Below are 21661 nucleotides of genomic sequence, written 5' to 3'. Positions count from 1 at the left end.
TTGGGTATGTACCAAATACAAATTGTCCAATTAGCCATTATTGTACAATTGGATCACACTCATTAGTCATTACATTTCACAGGCCGTACATCTCCAACTAGTTTTAGGCCCACCTACCCAATTTTGATATTATAGTCCATTATTTTTGTGGGCCATAGATTTTATTAACTCCGTTTTTCCAATTTACTTTTTTCACAAATTCTTATATGAGACTGTCTCACCGTGAGGCATGTCTCATAAATAGGTAAATAGCCTAATAATAAAAACTTTTATCTTATAAGCTTCTTGTTTTGAGGTTGTCTCACCGTGAAACGGTCTCATACAAGACGGGTTGTACTTTTTTACATATTTCAAAGCACTAATTCTTAAATAAGACGGTCTCACGGTAAGACCAACTCTATTGGGCTGGCCCAGTATATATTTTTTGTCTTAAAATGATCACTTATAACGTTAAAGTGATCACTTATAGTTTTAATATAATAACTTTTTATAGTCTTTGAGTAATTACTCATAACCTTAAAACGATTACTTATGATCTTAAAGTAATCAATTGAAGAAATGGGCTATTATATGGATCCGTCTCATACAAGATGAACTGTTTTTCAAAGTAAGTTTTGATCTTCTATATTCTTAAATACGCATCATAAGAAATTATAAAAATTATATAATAAAAAATTATGTATTAAGATATAATAAGATTTCATATAAATACATTTTTACTATTTGTAACTCTTAAAAACCTAATTTAAATTATTCTTTTTAAAAGTGAAAAATTTTAAAATAGACAAATAAAAATAAAAGGAAGCAAATATCATTTAAGTAGAAAGATATTTTCTTGTTGCTCTAAAAATATCTTTTTCTAATATGCTCGACTTTGATACCATACATCATAAAACACCTCTCAATTATTTCATACCAAACAACAATACACAAAAAATGGAAGACTCTTTCCATAAAGTTACCATTGTAAACCAAGATGGCTCAATTAAAACCCTTAAGGTACCCGTAGTGCAAGAACTCGTTCGGCATGGCATCCATAACATACCAAAAATGTTCCTTAGACCACCCTCCGAAAGCATTGAAACCGCGGCTGCTAATTTGGCGGAAGATTTTCCGTGCATAAGTATGGTCAAATTGCGTAATAATATGGAGGAAAGAGAAAACGAGCGAAAAAAATTAGTTGATGGTCTTAAAGAATGGGGAATGGTATTAGTTAGTGACCATGGTATACCAACTAATTTGTTGTGTTCTGTTAAAGAAGTTATTAAGGGGTTTTTTGAGTTATCTTTAGAAGAAAAGAAAAAATGTGTTGGAACATATGTTAGTGTGGATAATATGGGTTATGGTAGGAATTATGTTAAGTTAGATGATACACCTATGGATTGGATTGATAGGTTAACTATGAAGGTATCTCCAAAAGAATCAACTATTGGACTTAATGTTTGGCCTCAAAATCCTCCAAATTTCAGGTAATTATGAATTTATTTTGATTTCTTTGGTTCATATGATCATGCATTTGAGGTGTTTTGACAATTAGTTGTTAGTTGTTGAATGTTCACTTTTATATTTTTTTAGCTTGTAAGTTGGTTGTTTAAATCAATTGTGATGAAAATATTTGGTAAATATTAGTAGTTGATTGTTGGTTACTTATAAGTAAAAAAAGAAATTAAAAGGCAAAAAATCGGTGAACAGGGCATTTATAGTAGGTTTCAGAGGGCAGTCCCATTTAAGGTGTCCGACCGCATAGGGCTTTCAGAAAACAGAGGCCTCATATGTTAACAAGCTTCATGTAGTTCATCAGTCAAGCATAGTTCAGTTGATAATGTATTTTCTTGTGATATTATTGGTTAGGGGTTTAAAACCTACCAACATTAAATTTTTGCGAAAATTTTGGTCCCCATTTATCATTAATGGTTGACGAAGGGTCTTAATTTTCTAAACATCAAAAAGTAAATAGGCTTCTATAATCTTTGCTCTACCCTTAATAAGTTTTGTTTTGCCGTCAACTTTTCAGCAAGCTTATAAAGTCATTTATCAAATACTTTTCAACTATTTGACCAATCAACAAGTCAAAAATCAAGAATCACCCAAAAATCAAACTAAAAAGTCGTTTGTGAAACACACTCATCGATATTGATCATATAGTAATTAATAACTAACAATCCAATAATCCTAATATGTGTTATGTCGTGCAGAGAAATCATTGAAACTTATGCAGGAGAGGGTAAAAAACTAAGTGATGAAATCCTCCAAGCATTAGCAGAGGCATTATCACTACAAAAAGATGGATTTACCCAACATTTTGACACAAAAACAAGAGAAATAAATGTAAGAATAAACTATTATCCTCCATGTCCAAACCCAAAATCAACAATGGGCATAAGTGCACACACAGATGCAACTGTACTAACTGTTCTGATGGAATTTGGTGCCTCTGGTGGCCTTCAAGTTATGCACAAACATAAGAAAGTATGGATGAATGTTCCATGGGCGACGGGCGAATTGCTAGTAAGTGCAGGAGATGTTCTAGAGATAATGAGCAATGGAAGAATTGAAAGTCCTTGGCATAGAGCTGTTACCCAAGCTGAATTTGAAAGATATTCTTTGGCTTTGTTTTTTAACCCTTCATTAGCTAAGGAAGTTGAGCCTATTGTGGGTGATGATTTGAGTAAATGTGTGTATAAGAAGGTGGTTTTGGGTGAGTATTTGGAGAATGTTTATAAGGTGAGTCCAACACCATCTAAAGTGGCAATTAAATTTGCCATGGTTTGATGTAATAATGTGATGAAATCAATTTACTTAATGAGATTATAATAAATAAATGGTAAAATTGTCCTAAATAATCATATACTTATTGCCCATTTACTATGAATAATCCCTACTATTGGTTATTTTTAAATAATTTAATATTTGTATTTTGTTTTGCTGACAACATCCCTTGCCACACTTTAACGAACTACTGTAGGTACTTACCACCAAAGAGAAGTAAGGGCAAACCTACAAAGAAGCATAAGGAGGAAGAAGTGAGCGTAACAATTAGTAGGTAACTATAGTAGCCGTTTAAAATGTGACAAGTTATGATGTCAATAAAAAATATATATTTGTTGAATTATTTAGAAAAATAATCAATAGTAAAGATTATTCATAGCAGATAAGTAATAAGTGGAATTATTTAGGATATTTTTTCCGAAAGAAATTACTTTTAGCATATCTTAGATTGAGTTCTTTATTCTTCAATGCATGATATAAGCAACAATAATATATGATGATGAGTGTGCATCTTCCTCTTTGCTTTGATGTTTTGTGTATAGGTGTTTAATGACAGTGACAAATTCTGAATATTTATTTAATTTACATTAGATCGCCTTCTTGTTAAATTTACTTTGTACTGTTTAGGAATACGCACATAATTTGCACATCAAAAAATTCTAAAATGGCTCACAACTGATTTCATCTTGTATAACCTCTCAAATGGTGAGGCAAATCTAGCCTCACTTGTGGTAGCCAGTCGAATATACCGTTGTTTTCATACACTTGACCCTAAAACATAGTGGCACGTTCTTAGCATGTAACATGCTTCTATATGTCTCTCCTAGGTGTTGATTCAGATAAAAGATAAGCAATAGTTTCTTTAATGTGAATTATATACTTCTTTAATTTTGTATATGCCCCTCATCTCTATGCATCATTATATACTTAAGAAAAGATATCTTGTTAAGGAAATAACAATATTTCTAGATATCAAATAAGGACACATGAATAACCCTATACTATATTGCAATCTCAGAATATCACATAATCACTACAGTCAATGAGATTTTAGTTACTTCCTTTCTAACACCCCCTTCAACATGGATAGTAGAATCTTCAATGTCCAACTTGACCAAAGTTTCTTTAAAAGATTTTGTCTTTACTGCTTTAGTCAAAATATCAGCCAATTGATCTTTTGTGCATATAAAAGAAAGACTAACAATATATTTAATTCAAGATTTTCTTTAACGAAGTGTACCTCTATTTCAACGTGTTTTGTCTTATTATGTTGAACTGGGTTCTCGAGGTTACTAATTGAGGCCTTATTAACACAATAAGGTTTGCAATTTCTTTTAGGAGGGAAGCCAAGTTCTTTAAGCGATTTCCTAATCCACAACACCTCTATAATTCCTTTTGCAATGGCTAAGAATATCGCTTCAGCTGAGAAACACAACTTTTTAATTTTTACTCTTCTATGTAACTAAATTTTCTCTTACTAAAGTGAAGAAGCCTAAAGTAGGCTTTCTGCTATCTCGATCTCCTGCCTAATTAGCATTTGTATAGGTGAGAATAATCAAATGTTGATGAGTTTTTCAACCATCTTCTAGTATCATTCTTGATCAGTGAGTTTAGCATCTTCAAGTATTTAGAGTAACTGTTGGATATAGTCTAAAGTATGACTATTGGATATTGCCTTAAAGTTGATGAACAACAATAAAAGGTTTAAGTGTACAATATTTGTGATGAATCACGATATGATTACGTTTGAACTGTTTATAGAGAGGATCGTACTAGAGTAACTAAACGTCCAAATGACATTTGGGAATATATCAGACATGTGACTGCTACTAAGATGTAAAATATCTTCATTATGACTTTTATTAGGCAGAATCATTCTGGGGTTTATGCTAGCATATTGTATCAAATTATATAACATAAGGAAAAATATTAAACAAGTTGTGATGGGTTGGTAGGTCTCCATTACAAATTACAATATTGTCTACATCTAGCAACTTAACACAACTTATGGTTTGAATAGAGGTGGATGTTGATGGATTATTGACTAGGTCGTTTTGAAAAATTCTACATCCATTCAGTTTTTGTGGATATGGCCTCATGATGTGTTGATCGGCGCCATTTACACACCAACACAAGAAGTAAGTGTTGTGTGAGAGTCTTAGTATAAATTCAATAGATAACATCTTCATGGTAGTTTTCTGTTTTATGAGAGATGAGGATGAATTGGGTTTTAGAGAGGTTTAAAATTTTGTTATGGTAGATTAAAACTCTAACTATGATTGTGACTGATCGTGACGAAGGACTATTACTAACTATCCAATGTTTAGGAGGAGATTTTGGAACCCCTCGGTTACTTCTAAGGAATATGAAACTCGTTGGAGAAAACTTACAACTAATTAGCTTAGGAAAAATAATAGGATTCTGTAATATATAATGACACCTTAGCTCAAGCACAAGGAAAAGCTAGTGCGCGCATGGACTAATGAGTTTGTGCATATATCATCCTTTAAAAACTACCTCGTTATGCATTTTTGTGTGTTTCGTCTTAGGGCGGAACACATAATTTGTGTGTTTTTTCTTATTTTCTAAAACTACCAAATTATCAAATGTAAATAGTATTATTGAATTTTCAAATTTATCGAATTTTTACTTAATATTTGATATAATTGTAAAAATGATTGTTTATCGAATTTTCAATTAGTATTAATTAAAAGTTTCGAGGGTGTTGCCCCACCTTCTGACATCTATGAAGGAGATACTTAAAGATAAAACCTATTCTTAAAAAATCATAAATTTAAGAAAATATATTAGTTATCTCAAGAGTTTTGATGTTTAATTCACCTTTGATATTGCGTTGATACACAAATAATTCGTTTACTTTGAGTTCATAGAAAAAAAGTCAAAACAATAACCATAAGACACAATAAAAATAGTATATCATTTAATAAGGGTATTTGATTTTTGGTCCACCTTTTTCATGGTGTTGCCACCTTTTCTTTATATAATATTAATATCCCCTGACTCATTTCTCTTTGCTTCTCTTTAATTTCTCTCTAAAATAAACTCTATCAACTCAAATTTGACGTTGAAACAATATGGATGATGAATTCAACCCAGAAAATATCGAGGTAGCTATTACTATTGGTTTTCATTTTGCTCGTGCGTTTTATAAGAAAAATGACGGTCATTCTACAGTGAGTCTTTGTCTACATTGTTATTGGTACACTTTCAATGAAACAATCTCATTTAAAGTACGAAAAAAAACAATAGAATTACACGTTTAAAACATTACTCGAGTCTCTAACATGGAGTCTAAAATAAGTTTACATGCAACTTGTCTAGATACGTTAAATGATGCCTTGAATGACAACCACAACACAGCTCTCACGTTTTATTGTCATAGTGATAAAAATAAGGGTGAAAGGTCAGGAAGTACTTATAGATCCATGTTTTATAAAAGTATTAGACATCCCCCAATGGTCTTGTAACCATACTTGCTTGCGGTACTTCGTTGGCGTTATAAGTACGCTAGCTAGAGTAACTGTTCCCCATTTGCCCCTCTTGCCCCTTATATATATAAACAATGGTCAATTTTGTTGTTCTTAAGCTTTGAATTCAAGAAAACTAATGTTTAAGTGTCAATTTAAGAATTTTTAGAAAGAGAAAAGTGTATAATAACTATATAAAAAAAGGGACAACACTGTAATTAAAAAATAACTGTATATAAAAAAGTGACCATAAATAAAAAAAACGGGTTTGATGATACTCGTTTAATATCTCAAAAAAAAGGCAAAATGTTAAAAAACCACCTACTATATACCCCATTTTGCAAAAAACTACCTTATATAAAAATTTTTGCAAAAAACTACCTTATATAATACAATTGTTTGCAAAACACTACCTTATAACGAATTGTGGCCTTTGACCGCTATCTTTAACCGTTGACCCGCATGTGAGACGCACGTGATGCATTACTGTATTTAATTTTTATTATTTTTATTATTATTATTATTATTATTATTATTATTATTATTATTATTATTATTATTATTAGTATTATTATTATTATTATTATTATTATTATTATTATTATTAATTTTTTTTAAAAAAATAAAAATAATAATAATAATAATAAAAATTTAAAATAAAATAAAAATAAAAACAAAAGTAAAATAATAATAATAATAATAATAATAAAATAAATAAAATAAAAATTTTAAAAAAAATTTAAAATAAAATTAATTTATATTTTTTTTACTTTTGTTTTTGTTTTTATTTTATTTAAAACTTTTATTATTATTATTATTTTATTTTTAAAAAAATTAATAATAATAATAATAATAATAATAATAATAATAATAATAATAATAAATAAAAATAAAAAAAAATAATAATGATTAAAGTTAAAAAAAATAAAATAATAATAATAATAATAATAATAATATAATAATAATAATAATAATAATAATAATAAAAATAAAATTAAAATTAAAAATAAAAAAAAAATAATTATAATAATAATAAAAAAATATTAAAAAAATTAGTTTTTTTAAATTTTATTTATTTATTTATTTATTTATTATTATTTTTTTTATTTTTACTTTTCTTTATATTTTTATTTTATTTTAAATTTTTATTTTTATTATTATTATTTTATTTTTAAAAATAATAATAATAATAATAATAATAATAATAATAATAATAATAATAATAATAATAATAATAATAAATAATAATAATAATAATAATAATAAATATAAAATACTCCTTTTTTTTAGAAACAAAAATGTAAACTTTCCCAATTTGGATTATTTAATTATATCTATAATTATTTTGTCTCTCATTATTCCAATACAATAATTACTTCCCACTATTATGTAATTAAAATAATACCCACTACCACCAAAGATTCTCTTTTTCTTAATCTTTGTGAAATACCCAAATAGGAAGATCAAATAGGAACGGAGGGAGTATAAAACAAAGTAATTTTATTTTAAATTTTTTTTAAAATTTTTATTTTATTTATTTTATTATTATTATTATTATTATTATTATTATTATTATTATTATTATTATTATTATTATTATTATTGTTGTTATTTTTGTTTTTATTTTTATTTTATTTTAAATTTTTATTATTATTATTTTTTTTATTTTTTTTAAAAAAAATAATGATAATAATAAAAAATAATAATAATAAAAATAAAAATAAAAACAAAAATTAATAAAAAATAAAAATAAAAATTAAATACAATAATGCATCACATGCGTCTCACATGCGGGTCAACGGTTAAAGATAGCGGTCAAAGGCCACAATCCGTTATAAGGTAGTGTTTTGCAAACAATTGTATTATATAAGGTAGTTTTTTACAAAATTTTTTATTTAAGGTAGTTTTTTGCAAAATGGGGCATATACTAAGTAGTTTTTTAACATTTTGCCAAAAAAAATGCCCATTTTAAAAATTTATTATAATTATTAAATACCGTCAAAAACTAAATCCTACCGAACCAAACCAAACCAATCTGTCTAAATGTAGGCGGCTAATTTTGGTCAATTCATCTAATTTTTCGCTCACGTCATCTCTCTACTTCTACAATAAAAAAACACTTCTTTCTTCTCCTCATATACTCAATACAAATCTCATCTTTCTTTACTTTCTTCATCACTCCCAATCACATTCAACAGAAAAATACCTAAAATTTCTTCAAATCACAATCAAAAAAATGAGTTACTACAATCAACAACAACCCCCTGTTGGTGTTCCTCCTCCTCAAGGTATAATCATCTTTAATTTTTTTTCTTTTTTACTGGGTTTTTCTCTGATTTAATTTTGATTTGTTATTAATTTTAATTGATTTGTTTTTGTTATGATTTAGGTTACCCACCAGAAGGGTACCCAAAAGATGCATACCCACCAGCAGGGTATCCTGCACAAGGCTACCCTCAAGGCGGAGGGTACCCACCTCCACAAGGTGGTTATGGATACCCTCCACAAGGAGGGTACCCTCCTCCTCAATATGCCCCTCAATATGCTCAGCCCCCACCTCAACAACAACAAAGTAGTGTTGGTTGCATGGAAGGATGGTAATTTTTCTCTTTCTCGGATTTAGATCTGGTTCTTTTTTTCAAATTGAGTTGTTTATCTCGTCCGAGTTGACTCGGATTAGTTGGATGCTTCCAAGTCTCCTTTTTGGTTGAGTAAAGATTTGTTTTTTTTTTTTTTTTGATTTGTGATGACGAAATAGCCTTTTTTTATTGGGTTAGTGTGAGGATTTTTTTGGGAGTTTAGTGTTGACCTGACATGTTTAATTGTTAATTGTGTTTTATAGTTAATAACCTCATAATTAATTGTGATTAGTTAGTGCACCAAGTTTTTGGACCTATGTATTCCTAAACTTGCACACAATCAATTCCCCAACGTGCCTCAGCCCTTGATTGTGTAAGTATTCCTTTAATCAGCCCAAAATAGAACCAAGAACTGAATTCTTGATTTTCTGATGATGGTGGTTTGGATTGAAACAATGGCTTCACTCATCAAGGTTTGTATCCTGATAATCCTCCCAAGGTTCACTCCCTTGTTTGGTGTAGATGGTCTTATGATTGCTTCACTCACAATCCTAGGACACACGAAGATGCTTCACTCACACCCTCATAAAACAGACAACTGTTTTGAAGAAAAACACAAAACTGTGATATTGATTGAAAATCTGAATTACATGAATTAATTACAAGTCTAATGAGGGTCCTTTATATAGGCCTCAAAACTAACATAACGGCTATTTCCATCCTTACAAACAATCTATGTTCATAAGAGGTCACGTGCTAAAGACATGTGCACATTAAAAACAAAACAGAAACTGAAGTATGCTGCTGGCTAGGCATCAGTCTGCCACTCGACCTTCTGGAGGGTTTCTATGATTCCACGTGTACTATCAGGGTGGTCCTAGAGCCTTGACTGCTTGGCCCGTGTATGTTGATGACGTCCTTGAGTTCCTCCAGGTCTAATTTGCCCAGGTCTTGGTTTTAAAGTGTCCACCAAGGTCTGCTGGCAGGCAGGTCTTCCTGATGGACTTGATGGCTGGGCTTCTGTTTCTGGGCCAGTGTTGCTTCCTTTGCTTGGTTTCTCTTGGCTTATTCTTGCTTCCTTTTGATCTTGGAGTAATTTTGAACTTGAACCATGCATATTTGGTTCAGTTAGATATCTACAAATTGCTCCAAATTACTATATTATGGGTCATAATGATGTGGAACTCCATACATTGTATTCAACTTAAATAAACGCCTAATTCTTTATATATAATGTAGAAGTTTAAAAATTACTTTCCGATCAAGTTTTTGTGTAATGTAGAAATATATTATGGTTTAATTTATTTTGATCAATGTATTCATTTACCATTTATAAATTAAGTGGTGAATCTAGGAAAATAAAGGGATGTCAATTATTTAAAATAAAAAATTAGAAATTCCATTGAATGAATTGAGGTAAAATGCACTTCATGGGTTTGGAACACCGGTCACTCACGTGGAAGTTAATTCATTAACTAACTCATCTAGGGTATATTTACATGTACTACTTGATTTTGTTTTGAATTTAAGTAATGTGAAGTCACCTCTATGACTACATTACATCCATCCATGTGTATTATATCTTCCTTATAGGCGTGCTTAAATGGTGGATTGCTTGCAACTATTAAGAGGAAGCATTTGCCAATGTGTGACATTGTCTTTGTGCAAAATCTATCGTTCATAGCTGAGGATGCTATGATTTGCCAATATTCGAGATTGCCTTTGAGTGTAAGCTATTGTTCATAGTTATCAATACTCGATAAAAGGTTCATGATTGATTATTGAATATGATGTAATGTAGCTGCACCAAAGGAAGCCAGTTTTTTCCTTCCTCGGCTTCACATATACACTAAAATCATCTCAATGTTGAATTATTGGCAAAGAAGATGGAGGTTTTAACCTCTAAACATAAATCGGTGAAAGTATACCATTTCAAGTCAAACTAGACATCCACCAACTCTTATCCGAAAAATATCTCGAGCCTCATTGCTCTTCTTGCGAACTTTATTCGCATGGCACAAGCACTCAATGACATATCCACACCAGTTATCTTTGGGAATAGAAGAAAAATCTTGAACGACTTTGGCAATTGAAACTTCAATTGCCTTGTTCCCAGATGAAACATACAAAACGGACATTGGGATGAATTTAGAATCACTATCCTCTAAACTCATCATTTTCTCCCTCAATACTTCAAAAGATATCTCATTTGAACTTTATCATAAAATTCCTTCAGATCCATGACATGTTTGTACTCTTGATTTTTCAGTCTTCTACTATTTTTTGAAACGAAAATTTTAGAATGCGCCAGCAGAAAACATTCTTATATTCAAAAGAGTTAACTGGAAACTCTTATTGACCAAGATAAACACCAAACATACTCGGGTCAAACTTATCAACTAATAAATCAACCATATCACCATGAAATTGGGTTAATTTTATCAATGATTATCTTGTGAAGTCTATTTCTTCAATAGATAACAAATTTTTAAGGCTTTGAATTTTTTAATTTGTAAAACACGTACAAGTTTTTCAGATTTGCAGTAGGTATCAATTGCACACACCATCACCCTATATTAAGAAAGGAAATTCAAGAACACCGAGTCAAAAGGTGTTTCCCGTAAGACAACTATAAATTCAGAGATACAAAGAGTTTAAAAAGAATTTACCTTCTTTTTCTTTTTAGTAATGGTGGTTTGTACAACTACCATTGTCTCTTCCTCAACAACATTGAGATAAGTTTTTCTTCCATAAAACCTTCTTATTGCAAACCAACATTTTTTAGCGTATAGATTCATGTTTTATATGTACATATTACAGTATAAGTATATATATATATATATATCAAAATGTAGGGGTATATATTTTGATAATAAAGTTACAATTTATTGTTTTGAGATCGCCTTTGAGTGTTAGCTATTATTCATGGTTATCAATACTCGATAAATGTTCGTGATTGATTATTGTATATGACGTAATGTTGCAGCACATAGGTAGCCCTTTTTTTTCCTTTCTAAGCCTCACATACATACTAATGTTTGGTATTAAATTTTTAATACCGAGTAAGGGATTCAATTACCAAGACTCCACATTTTTTGTTTGGTATAATATTAGGTTAACTCAATCCCTTTCTTGAGGGTATGATACCCATATATTGTTACCACCCATTCATGTCAAGTAACAAATTCTCTTTTTTTATATAGTTATTGTCTTCCTATATTGTTATACCAAACAACATATAACTAGAACCTTACCTTTACCCTTACTCTTCTTTATTATTTTCTTTTCTATTACATTTTATATTTCCATACCGAACACCCACTAAAATCTTCTCAATGTTGATTTAATGGCAAAGAATATGGATGTTGATTTAATGGCAAAGAATATGGATGTTGATTTAATGGCAAAGAATATGGAGGTTTTAACCTCTAAACATAAAAACTCATCATTTTCTCCCTCAACACTCTAAAAAATAGCTCAAAAAGGCTGACATAAAACCAATATCTACATGTTGATGACTTTGGTAGATCAATTTATCCCTTGTCACTTTCGGTCGAGAACTCAAGAACTACCGTACCATATGAAGTCTAAGATAGACGCCTCTGGTTGTTTTAGGATTTTGAGATGAGATTTATCTTAGAAGTTTGTCTACACGTTATTTCTCAACTGGTCTGGTTTGATCTAAATGCCATTTTATTTTACTTCGAAGAAGATGCCATTTTTCATGCATCACCGTAGAATGTTACTAAATACCCATTGGTTTTTGTAGATGGAGACATCGTAGAGAACATTTTCCAAATTCCCGTTTTCTTTAATCATATAATGAATTCGGTGTGGTTTTTTCGCTCATTGTCGTATGTAAGTTCCAAGTTTGCACGGGTTCTTACTTTTGATATTGATTTCATTTGCAGTTTGGCTGCTCTCTGCTGTTGCTGCCTATTGGATGCCTGCTTTTGATCGATACAGCTTGCCCTGAAGAATTGATTTGAATTGAAATCGTGATTGTTAGACACAATTCATATGAGATGGACTACAAGAGTATCTTTCGAATCATATGTAGTTAAATTGTTTGAATCCGCTTCCCTTCCCTCCCCTTCCCCTCTCAAACCGATCTTAATTTGTTATCGTAAATAAAAGTTTGTGTGTTTTGTCCTCTCAAACCGATCTTAATTTGTTATCATAAATACTCGTATTCGATTTAAGTAGTAAGTATAATGGAACAGAGAAAGTATATGCTCTTATTTTTTCTATTAAACTCAAATTTTGGATCCTAGAGGTGGTAGTACTTGTGCATCACTAGGCTACTGCCTGCCGTTTTCATGTTGCATGCCTCGATGCATTGTGCCATCTCGACATCTCGTACTCTATAGCAATATATACTCTATCCTTTTGAGTTTGCTATTTTCCGCTAATTGAAATTAGAGGTATTTTTGACATGCTAGACTTTGACAAAAATAACTCATTACTTCGACCACTTTCACTTTTATAAAGTAATTTTTTGTTTGCTTTACTAAATCGCGTTGCTATACTTTTATATTTAAAATATTTTCTACTTTTTTTAATTTTTTATATATGTATTTTTTTTCTATCATCCATGCTATTTTTAAACTTTTTGTTTTATTCTCCAATAAATTAACCACATCCTTTTAAAAAAATTATAAATTTTTTACAATATGATTAATTGTTTATTTTCAGTCTAATAAGTTTAATGATCATTTCTTTTTTAGTTTTGATAAATTCTACTCTCTTTATCCTTTTGAGTTTGCATTAAAAAATTTAAATACATAAGAGTTTTTAGTCTTACGGTGCAAACTCAAAGTAATTAAATTTACTTCGATATTGATTTCCATCACCAAATTTACTTTAATATAATAAGTAAGGTATATTAAAAAATTCTAATAAGTAAAGTGAAAATGAGCTTCTTTTTCTATTTGGTTTCAAAAGTTTTGTTTTCACTTACAATTAACATTTTATCAACTCAATTTAAAAAATTCAACAATAACAAGTTGATTTCAACTTTTTAAATTAAAATTAATCATAACAAGCATAGCTAAAACTAGCTAGAATAGATTGAGTAATAAATACTTAACTAAAGTTTTAATTCATAAGTTTATACATTCTATCAAATTGAATTCGCTTCAAAGTGACAATACGATATTGTTAATTATTAGTTTGTTATTGTCTCAAGTCTTAATTCTTTTTTAATGTCGAAAATTAATTGCCTTATAAATTATAGTCTTTTAATAAAATTAAACAAAAAATACTTACTAATTTTACATTTGTGGATAAATTATAATATATCTATTGTGATTCTCTTCTTCCTTTATTCAAATAACTATTTCGATTTTTCTTTTAAACGTTTGCAGAAATATACAAAATAAAACCAAAATTTTTTTTTTGTGTGTGTGATTTCCTTCTTTACCAAATATCCCTTTCATTTTATATTTTTACTAGATTTTTTCAAATAAATGTTTTGTTTTATCTATGTTTAAAATGTACTCAACTATATTCTCAATTTAACGCCTAAAACAACAAAATTTATTGCACTTTGTGGTACAGGTTATTGGATTAAATTTTTTTATTAATATTGACTTTATAACAAATATTAAAAAATTATAGTTAAATTTGTTCAATACACATGGATAACAAATATATTTTAAATTCACCCATGAATATAATCATGTCTAACGACTAAAAATAAAAAACAAAAATTAAAAAATGCTAAAAAAATTATATCCACTTGAGCTCAAGGAAGCATCCTAGAAACGTCAACGAAATTACAATATTTAGCTTTATTATTTCTTTCCTTAAAACGACATACTCAAATCTTCCTCTCCACGGTTGTTACATAAATTGTATAATAATTATTTTATCTATTCATTATTATTATTATTATTATTATTATTATTATTATTATTCTATCCGTTTTTCTTTGTTTGTTCACTTTAAGTTTTTTTTACTTTATGAGAAAGAAATTTAAATTTGATTTTTGAAGTATATATTCAAGAGAAAATATATTCATGTGGGATCTTGCTAGATTCTTCTTAATGTAAAGGATTTTAATATATAATTTTTACAATTTTTATTATACATACTATGAGATATCGAGGCACAAAATTTGCATTGAAATACGTAAAAAAGCAAAGCGGACAAAAAAAAGAACAGAGAGTGAATTATTATTATTATTATTATTATTATTATTATTATTTGTGACTTTCCAAACAAATACTTCTACTTATTTCTCAAAACTCTCCCTTCTCTTTCTCCTTTATCTAATAGGAGTATACTCTTATTTTTCATTTTTGCATGAATTATATTTTCTCTATTTTTTATTGCAATATTATTTATCTCATAAATTAGAAAACAAATCTTAACAAAAATGGCGAGAACGTTGTTATGGGTGGTTGATGGTGTTCAACGTTTGGTAAGAAGTATATGGATGCTCCAAGAAATGAGGTTTAATAACATTCTTCAGCAAACTATGTCTTGTTTCATTCGTGTAATGGTTTATCTTACTTCTCATGCAATACGTCTAAGGAGAAGATTATAATTGTTAATTATATATAATCTTCTTTTTTCAAATTTGCTATAATATTTTTTAAAAATTTTCACTTTCATTTGTGTATTATTTGTCGTTGATTCAAATTTTATACATCAATATACTTTAAGAAGCATGCATGTAACATGTTTGAGTGTTGAGTCCATTATAATATGGTCATTTTTCGTTTTTTTTTTTTTTTATTCATGGGTATATAAAGAATTCTTATAAGTAAAGTGAAAAAAGAATTGATCATTTCTTGTAGATAGTAAGAATCAAACTTCTGTCATAAACGTAAAAAGGAAAACTCTCAATCATACATTAGGCTCATCTATGATTCTTAATTTTTAAATCTTTTTTATTATAATTAATCTTTATGATTTAATGAGAGATAATTAATTCTTTTTGAGGTAAGAGATTGATCACCTATTAAAGGCAAAAGAAAAAATCCTCAATCACTAGACAAATTCATTTACCCATTTTATTTTCCTTAAAATTGATATTAAAACTTAGTTAAGTTATGTTATTATGTCATTATGAAATAAGGGTGAAAACAGATTGAAAATACATAAATTATACTCTCTTTATTTCTTGATGAAGTTCCTACTAAGAATGTTAAGGGTTTTAAGAAAAATGAAATATTTTAGATAGTGTATATTATTATTTTGTTGAATAATAAATTTGATAGTGGAAAAATGAGAATCATAGACATAAAAATTATTAAAAGAAAGTCGATGGAAACAATATGTGAACCACAATGAATAAAAACATATTTTTATAATGTTTAGTGGAAAACATGTGGAAACCATAAGATATAAAATTGTTAACATGAACTTAGTGGAAGATATATATGTGAGACTATAAGCATTATTAAAATATTAAATTAAGGATAAACAAAGTTATTTTTATCCAAAATTTTATGATGTAAATAGAAATATTATTTATGAGAACAATAATTAGAACACTAAATCATAAATGGAAACTTTTTTATGGAATGGAGGGAGTATTTTGTTTATTATATACTGTTACTAATTGTTTAATATTTTGTTTTTATTCGAAAGGTCAAATAGACTTTATATTCCTATAAACATTAAATCTTAAGTCTATTATATGCCCACTCCTAAGATAGTTTTCGTACAAAATTTGAAATATATAGATTTTTTAATAAAAAATTCTCAAACCAAACTCCCGAAAAAATAATTTTTAAACTAAGTGTCAAGACTGTTAAGAGGTTGAGAGAATATAAGGAGAAATATTAGTATAAGAGATAAATTTATATCTGTTTTTATCTTTCTATTACCTCTCATGTGCATATATTACAATACCATGTAGGTGTATATATAGAAAAGGATGGGTGAAGGAGACAAGTGTAGCACTATTTGTGAAAGACAATGCATTCACTTGTATTGTCAATCTCAACACTCCCCCTTGAATGCATTACATATGTATGAAATTTTATTATGACATTCATAATCCTAAAACTGTCTCATTAAAAACCTTTATCAGGAAAAATCCTATTGGAAAAAAAAACTGATCAAAGGAAAAAAGAGTACAGTGAACATATTTCTCCACCTGAAGTTTAACATATGTCTCGAAATCGGCACATCCCGATCTTGCGTACTAAATATTCGAATTGCTTTGACGGGAGTGACTTTGTGAATAAATCAGCAGGGTTTTCACAGGATTGAATTTCTTGGACTTTCATCTTTTTATCTCTCTGTAGGTCATGTGCGAAGAATAATTTTGGTGACAAATGTTTTGTTCTGTCTCCCTTGATGTATCCTTCTCTGACTTGGTTGATACATGCATCATTATCTTCATACACTGTAGTTGGTGCCCTAGTTGTATCGTTTAAACCACAATCCTTTTGGAGTTGGCCGATCATGGATCTCAACCATACACACTCTCGGCTGGCTTCATATAAAGCTATCAGTTCTGCATGATTTGAGGATGTAGCCGTTAGAGTTTGTTTTGTTGATTTGCAAGATATTGTGGTTCCTGCATATGTAAATACATATCCAGTTTTTGACTTGGTCGTATGTGGATCAGATAGATACCCTGCATCAGCATATCCAGTGAGTACGGCATTATTTCCTGACTGGAAAAATAATCCACTTTTCAAATGTTCGATTTGTAGACCAAGACAGAATTTAGTTTTTCCCAAATCCTTCATCTCAAATTCTCTCATCAAATATTTAGCTGTTATCTCAATTTCTCTTGGGGTTCCAATCAAATTTAAGTCATCTACATACACAGCAATTATTACGAAACCTACTTGAGATCGTTTGATGAATACACATGGGCTAATTTGGTCGTTTTTGAATCCTGCTTTCATAAGATATTCACTCAAACGATTATACCACATTCGCCCAGATTGCTTTAACCCATACAATGATTTCTTTAATTTTATAGAAAACAATACTCTGGGTACATTTTTTATTGGTAAGTTTAGCCCTTCAGGGACCTTCATATAGATGTCTGTGTTGAGTGACCCATATAAATATGCAGTTACGACATCCATCAATCTCATGTGTAGGGATTGAGAAACTGTTAAACTTACCAAAAATCTAAGTGTGGTTGCATCAACTACTGGGGAATAGGTTTCTTCATAATCAACTCCTGGCATTTGAGAAAAACCTTGAGCTACAAGTCTTGCCTTGTATCTGACAATTTCATTTTTCTCATTTCTTTTTCTTACAAATACCCATTTGAAGCCTACGGGTTTTATGCCGTTTGGAGTTTGTAAAATTTGCCCAAAAACTTCCCTGGTTTCTAATGATTTTAATTCTGCCTCAATTGCTTCTTTCCATCTTGGCCAATCAGATCTTTTTCTGCATTCATTTATCGATATTGGCTCAAGATCATTTTCATCATTTATTATTTCAATAGCTACGGAATAAGCAAAGGATTCATTTGGAATGATCCTTTTTCGATTCCATTTTTTCTTGGAGAAAATATAATTCATTGACATTTCATAATTTTCATCCTTTTCATTATCGGAAATGTCTTGATTTTCTCCTTTATTTTCTTCTTTATTTTCATTTTCATTTTGAATATTATTTTGTGCATCTTCTAGTTTTCTCAATTTTCTTGGTTTTAAATCTTTTGAACCAAGTGGCCTTCCACGCTTTCTTTGCACAACAATTTCATCACTTTTTACATTTTCATCAGGAATTTCTATTCGAGCTGGAGTATTTGCTGCTGGTATATGTGATTTTGTAACTCTCTTAGTATCTGTGAATGCATCTGGTAATTGGTTAGCAACACTTTGAAGGTGAACAATTCGTTGTACTTCTTGTTCACATGATTTTGTTTTTGGGTCTAAATATTCTAAATGTGTTGCTTTCCAAATAAGTTCCATATTTCTTTTCTGTAAGTCCACATTCTCTCCCCCTAAGGATGGGAATATTGTCTCATTAAAATGGCAATCAGCAAATCTAGCTTGAAATTGATCACCAGTTAATGGTTCAAGATATCGAATAATTGATGGAGATTCAAAACCGACATATATTCCCATTCTTCTAAGTGGACCCATTTTTGTACGTTGAGGGGGAGCAATGGGCACATATACAGCGCATCCAAAGATTTTCAAATGTGAAATATTTGGTTCATGACCAGCTACTAATTGCATTGGCGAATATTTGTGATAAGCTGTAGGTCTTAGCCTAATCAATGATGCTGCATGTAATATTGCATAACCCCAGGCCGATGATGGTAAGTTTGATTTCATTAGCAGTGGTCTTGCAATTAATTGCAATCTCTTAATTAAAGATTCAGCAAGACCATTTTGTGTGTGAACATGTGGCACAGGGTGTTCTACTTTAATTCCAATTGACATGCAATAATCATTAAAAGTTTGAGATGTGAATTCGCCAGCATTGTCCAATCTAATACTTTTTATTGTATAATCAGGAAAATGACTTTTCAATTTGATGATTTGTGCAAGTAGTTTTGCAAATGCATTGTTTCTACTTGATAGAAAGCTTACATGTGACCATCTTGTGGAAGCATCTATTAAGACCATGAAGTACCTAAAAGGTCCACATGGTGGATTAATTGGACCACATATATCTCCTTGAATTCTTTCAAGAAATATAGGAGATTCATTAACAATCTTATTTACTGATGGTCTAGTAATAAATTTGCCAAGAGAACAAGAGGTGCATAAGAGCTCATTCGACTGGGGAATCTTAATATTTCTTAGTGGGTGCCCGATTGAACTTTCTATTATTTTATACATCATCCCAGTGCCAGGATGACCTAAGCGATCATGCCATAAAGTGAATAGCTCCTTATTGTCTAATCTTATCATATTTATTTCAATCGGGCGGATATGGGTGAGATACAACCCCGATGAATATGCTGGCATCCTTTCAAGGATAATTTTCGTTCCATTTGTTTCTGCTGTCAGGCATAAGAATTCTTTTTCATTTATACTTTTAGTTTCCATATGGTAACCATTTTGCCTTATTGCCTTAAAACTGATAAGGTTTCTTCGAGATTTACTCGAGTATAGTGCATCATTTATTTCTAATTTTGTCCCCATAGGGAGTATGATGCATGCTTTTCCAGTGCTTTCGATTAATTTTGCTGTTCCTGATATGGTATTGACATTTGCCTCAAGCAATGTTAGGTTTGAAAAATATTCTCGATTTTTCAATATCGTATGTGTTGCTCCACTGTCTAGGAGGCAAGGAAATGTTGATCCATTTACTGACATTTTCTTTTCTAAGATAAGAAAAAAAATTATATTATTAATATAAAGCTAGAATACTGAATAAAAAAAAACATAAGTAGAGAATTACAACTTAAAATGAAAAACAAGTTAGATAAACAGAAAAATGCATCTAGTCATCTCAAAAGATGTAATTATCTTCTTCTTGGGGATCAAGTTTGTGGAGGTTCACATCCTCAGTAAAGAAATCGAAGACATCTAAGGTGGGCCCAGATGTACTTGCTTCATTTACAAAATTTGCTTCTGCCCCTTTTCCTTTGTTTTTCTGGGAAGCTTGATATAAATCCACTAAATGTTTGGCGGTACGACAAGTTCGCCCCCAATGTCCAGTCATGCCACATCTATTACATGTGCTTTTGTATTTCTGGACTTGTTTAAAATTATCATTTCGGGGGGGAAATATATTTCTTTCATAAACGTGGCTACGTCCACGGCCACGACTAAGTCCATGACCACGACCACGACCACGACTACGGCCATAGAAATTTGCTTGTTCGAAAGTATTCATGCCGCTCTTTTCGTGATATTTTCCATGACCTTTGCCTCTTATAAAATAGTTCCCACGACCTCGATGGCGCACATTCCTCTCAATCATATTTGTTTCATTAAAGGGCATAGTCCCAACCGGTCTCCTGTTGTGATTTTTCAATAATAGTTCATTATTTTGCTCCGCAACAAGAAGTGTTTTCAGCAATTCATGATATTTTCCGGAAATGCCTTTCACGATATTGTTGTTGTAACAAAATGCTATTTACGTGAAAGGTTGATAATGTTTTTTCTATCATTTCTTCATCTGTTATTATTTGTCCACAATAGACTAATTTTAATTTTATCAGATGAAGGGCTGAATTATAATCACTAATTGATTTGAAATCTTGAAATCTTAACTCTCGCCATTCATCTATGGCTTTTGGGAGAAGTACACTTTTATTATGGCCAAATCTTTCATTTAGCTCTTCCCAAAGTAATTTTGGGTCCTCATAATTGGTGTATTCATGTTTGAGACTGTCGGTTAAATGATGTCTCAAAATTGATGCAGCTTTTGCCTTATCTTCCTCAATTTTTATGAGATCTTTTTCAATACCCTTTCCTTTGTCTGTGGGATTAAGTTCAATTATTGTGCATAATAAACTTTTTCCTTTTAGATATAATTTGACATCTGAAGCCCATTGTATAAAATTGTTTCCTGTTAATTCCAGGGCATTGAATTCTCTCTTTTTGAGATCAGCCATTATTTTCTACAACTGAGAAAATGACAAGGTTATTTAATGATTTTGTGTATCATCAGAGATATTAAAGCATATTAGTCTTATCTCCCCCTGATTTAAAATCTCAAACATAATAAGTACAATATAATTATAAATAAGAATAAAATAGATAGTATTAATAGATAATGAAACAAAAAAAATAAATACATATTGCTAAACAAATGCAAGATTTATAATTTATTTTTGGATAATTAGGTAGAGCATTAATGCTACGAGTAAAACAATTAAACCCATAATGATAAGGAATGCGTCTAGTATTTTACTTATATTGTCGGCAATTGGAT

General features: G+C 30.0%; 2 protein-coding genes across 3 annotated transcripts; both read left to right on the top strand.

Moving 5' to 3' along the window:
* Positions 1–878: 878 nt before the first annotated feature.
* Positions 879–3289, top strand: LOC130806389 (flavonol synthase/flavanone 3-hydroxylase-like). 2 transcript variants are annotated; one of them, XM_057671443.1, is made up of 3 exons: positions 879–1469; positions 2196–2724; positions 2966–3289. In XM_057671443.1, exons 1-3 carry the CDS (start codon positions 937–939, stop codon positions 2987–2989), a joined length of 1086 nt encoding a protein of 361 aa, XP_057527426.1. In that variant the 5' UTR covers positions 879–936; the 3' UTR covers positions 2990–3289. The 2 variants fall into 2 exon arrangements, with proteins under 2 accessions (XP_057527426.1, XP_057527425.1); XM_057671442.1 differs by lacking the exon at positions 2966–3289 and having other exon boundaries at positions 2196–2875.
* Positions 3290–8287: 4998 nt separating this feature from the next.
* Positions 8288–12996, top strand: LOC130806427 (cysteine-rich and transmembrane domain-containing protein WIH2-like). The gene is made up of 3 exons (XM_057671498.1): positions 8288–8545; positions 8647–8854; positions 12748–12996. Exons 1-3 carry the CDS (start codon positions 8494–8496, stop codon positions 12791–12793), a joined length of 306 nt encoding a protein of 101 aa, XP_057527481.1. The 5' UTR covers positions 8288–8493; the 3' UTR covers positions 12794–12996.
* Positions 12997–21661: the final 8665 nt, after the last annotated feature.

The sequence above is a fragment of the Amaranthus tricolor genome, chromosome 2 (assembly GCF_026212465.1).
Source record: "Amaranthus tricolor cultivar Red isolate AtriRed21 chromosome 2, ASM2621246v1, whole genome shotgun sequence".
In the NCBI taxonomy this organism is placed as follows: Eukaryota; Viridiplantae; Streptophyta; class Magnoliopsida; order Caryophyllales; family Amaranthaceae; genus Amaranthus; species Amaranthus tricolor.
This window is presented reverse-complemented; position numbering and strand designations above follow the sequence as displayed.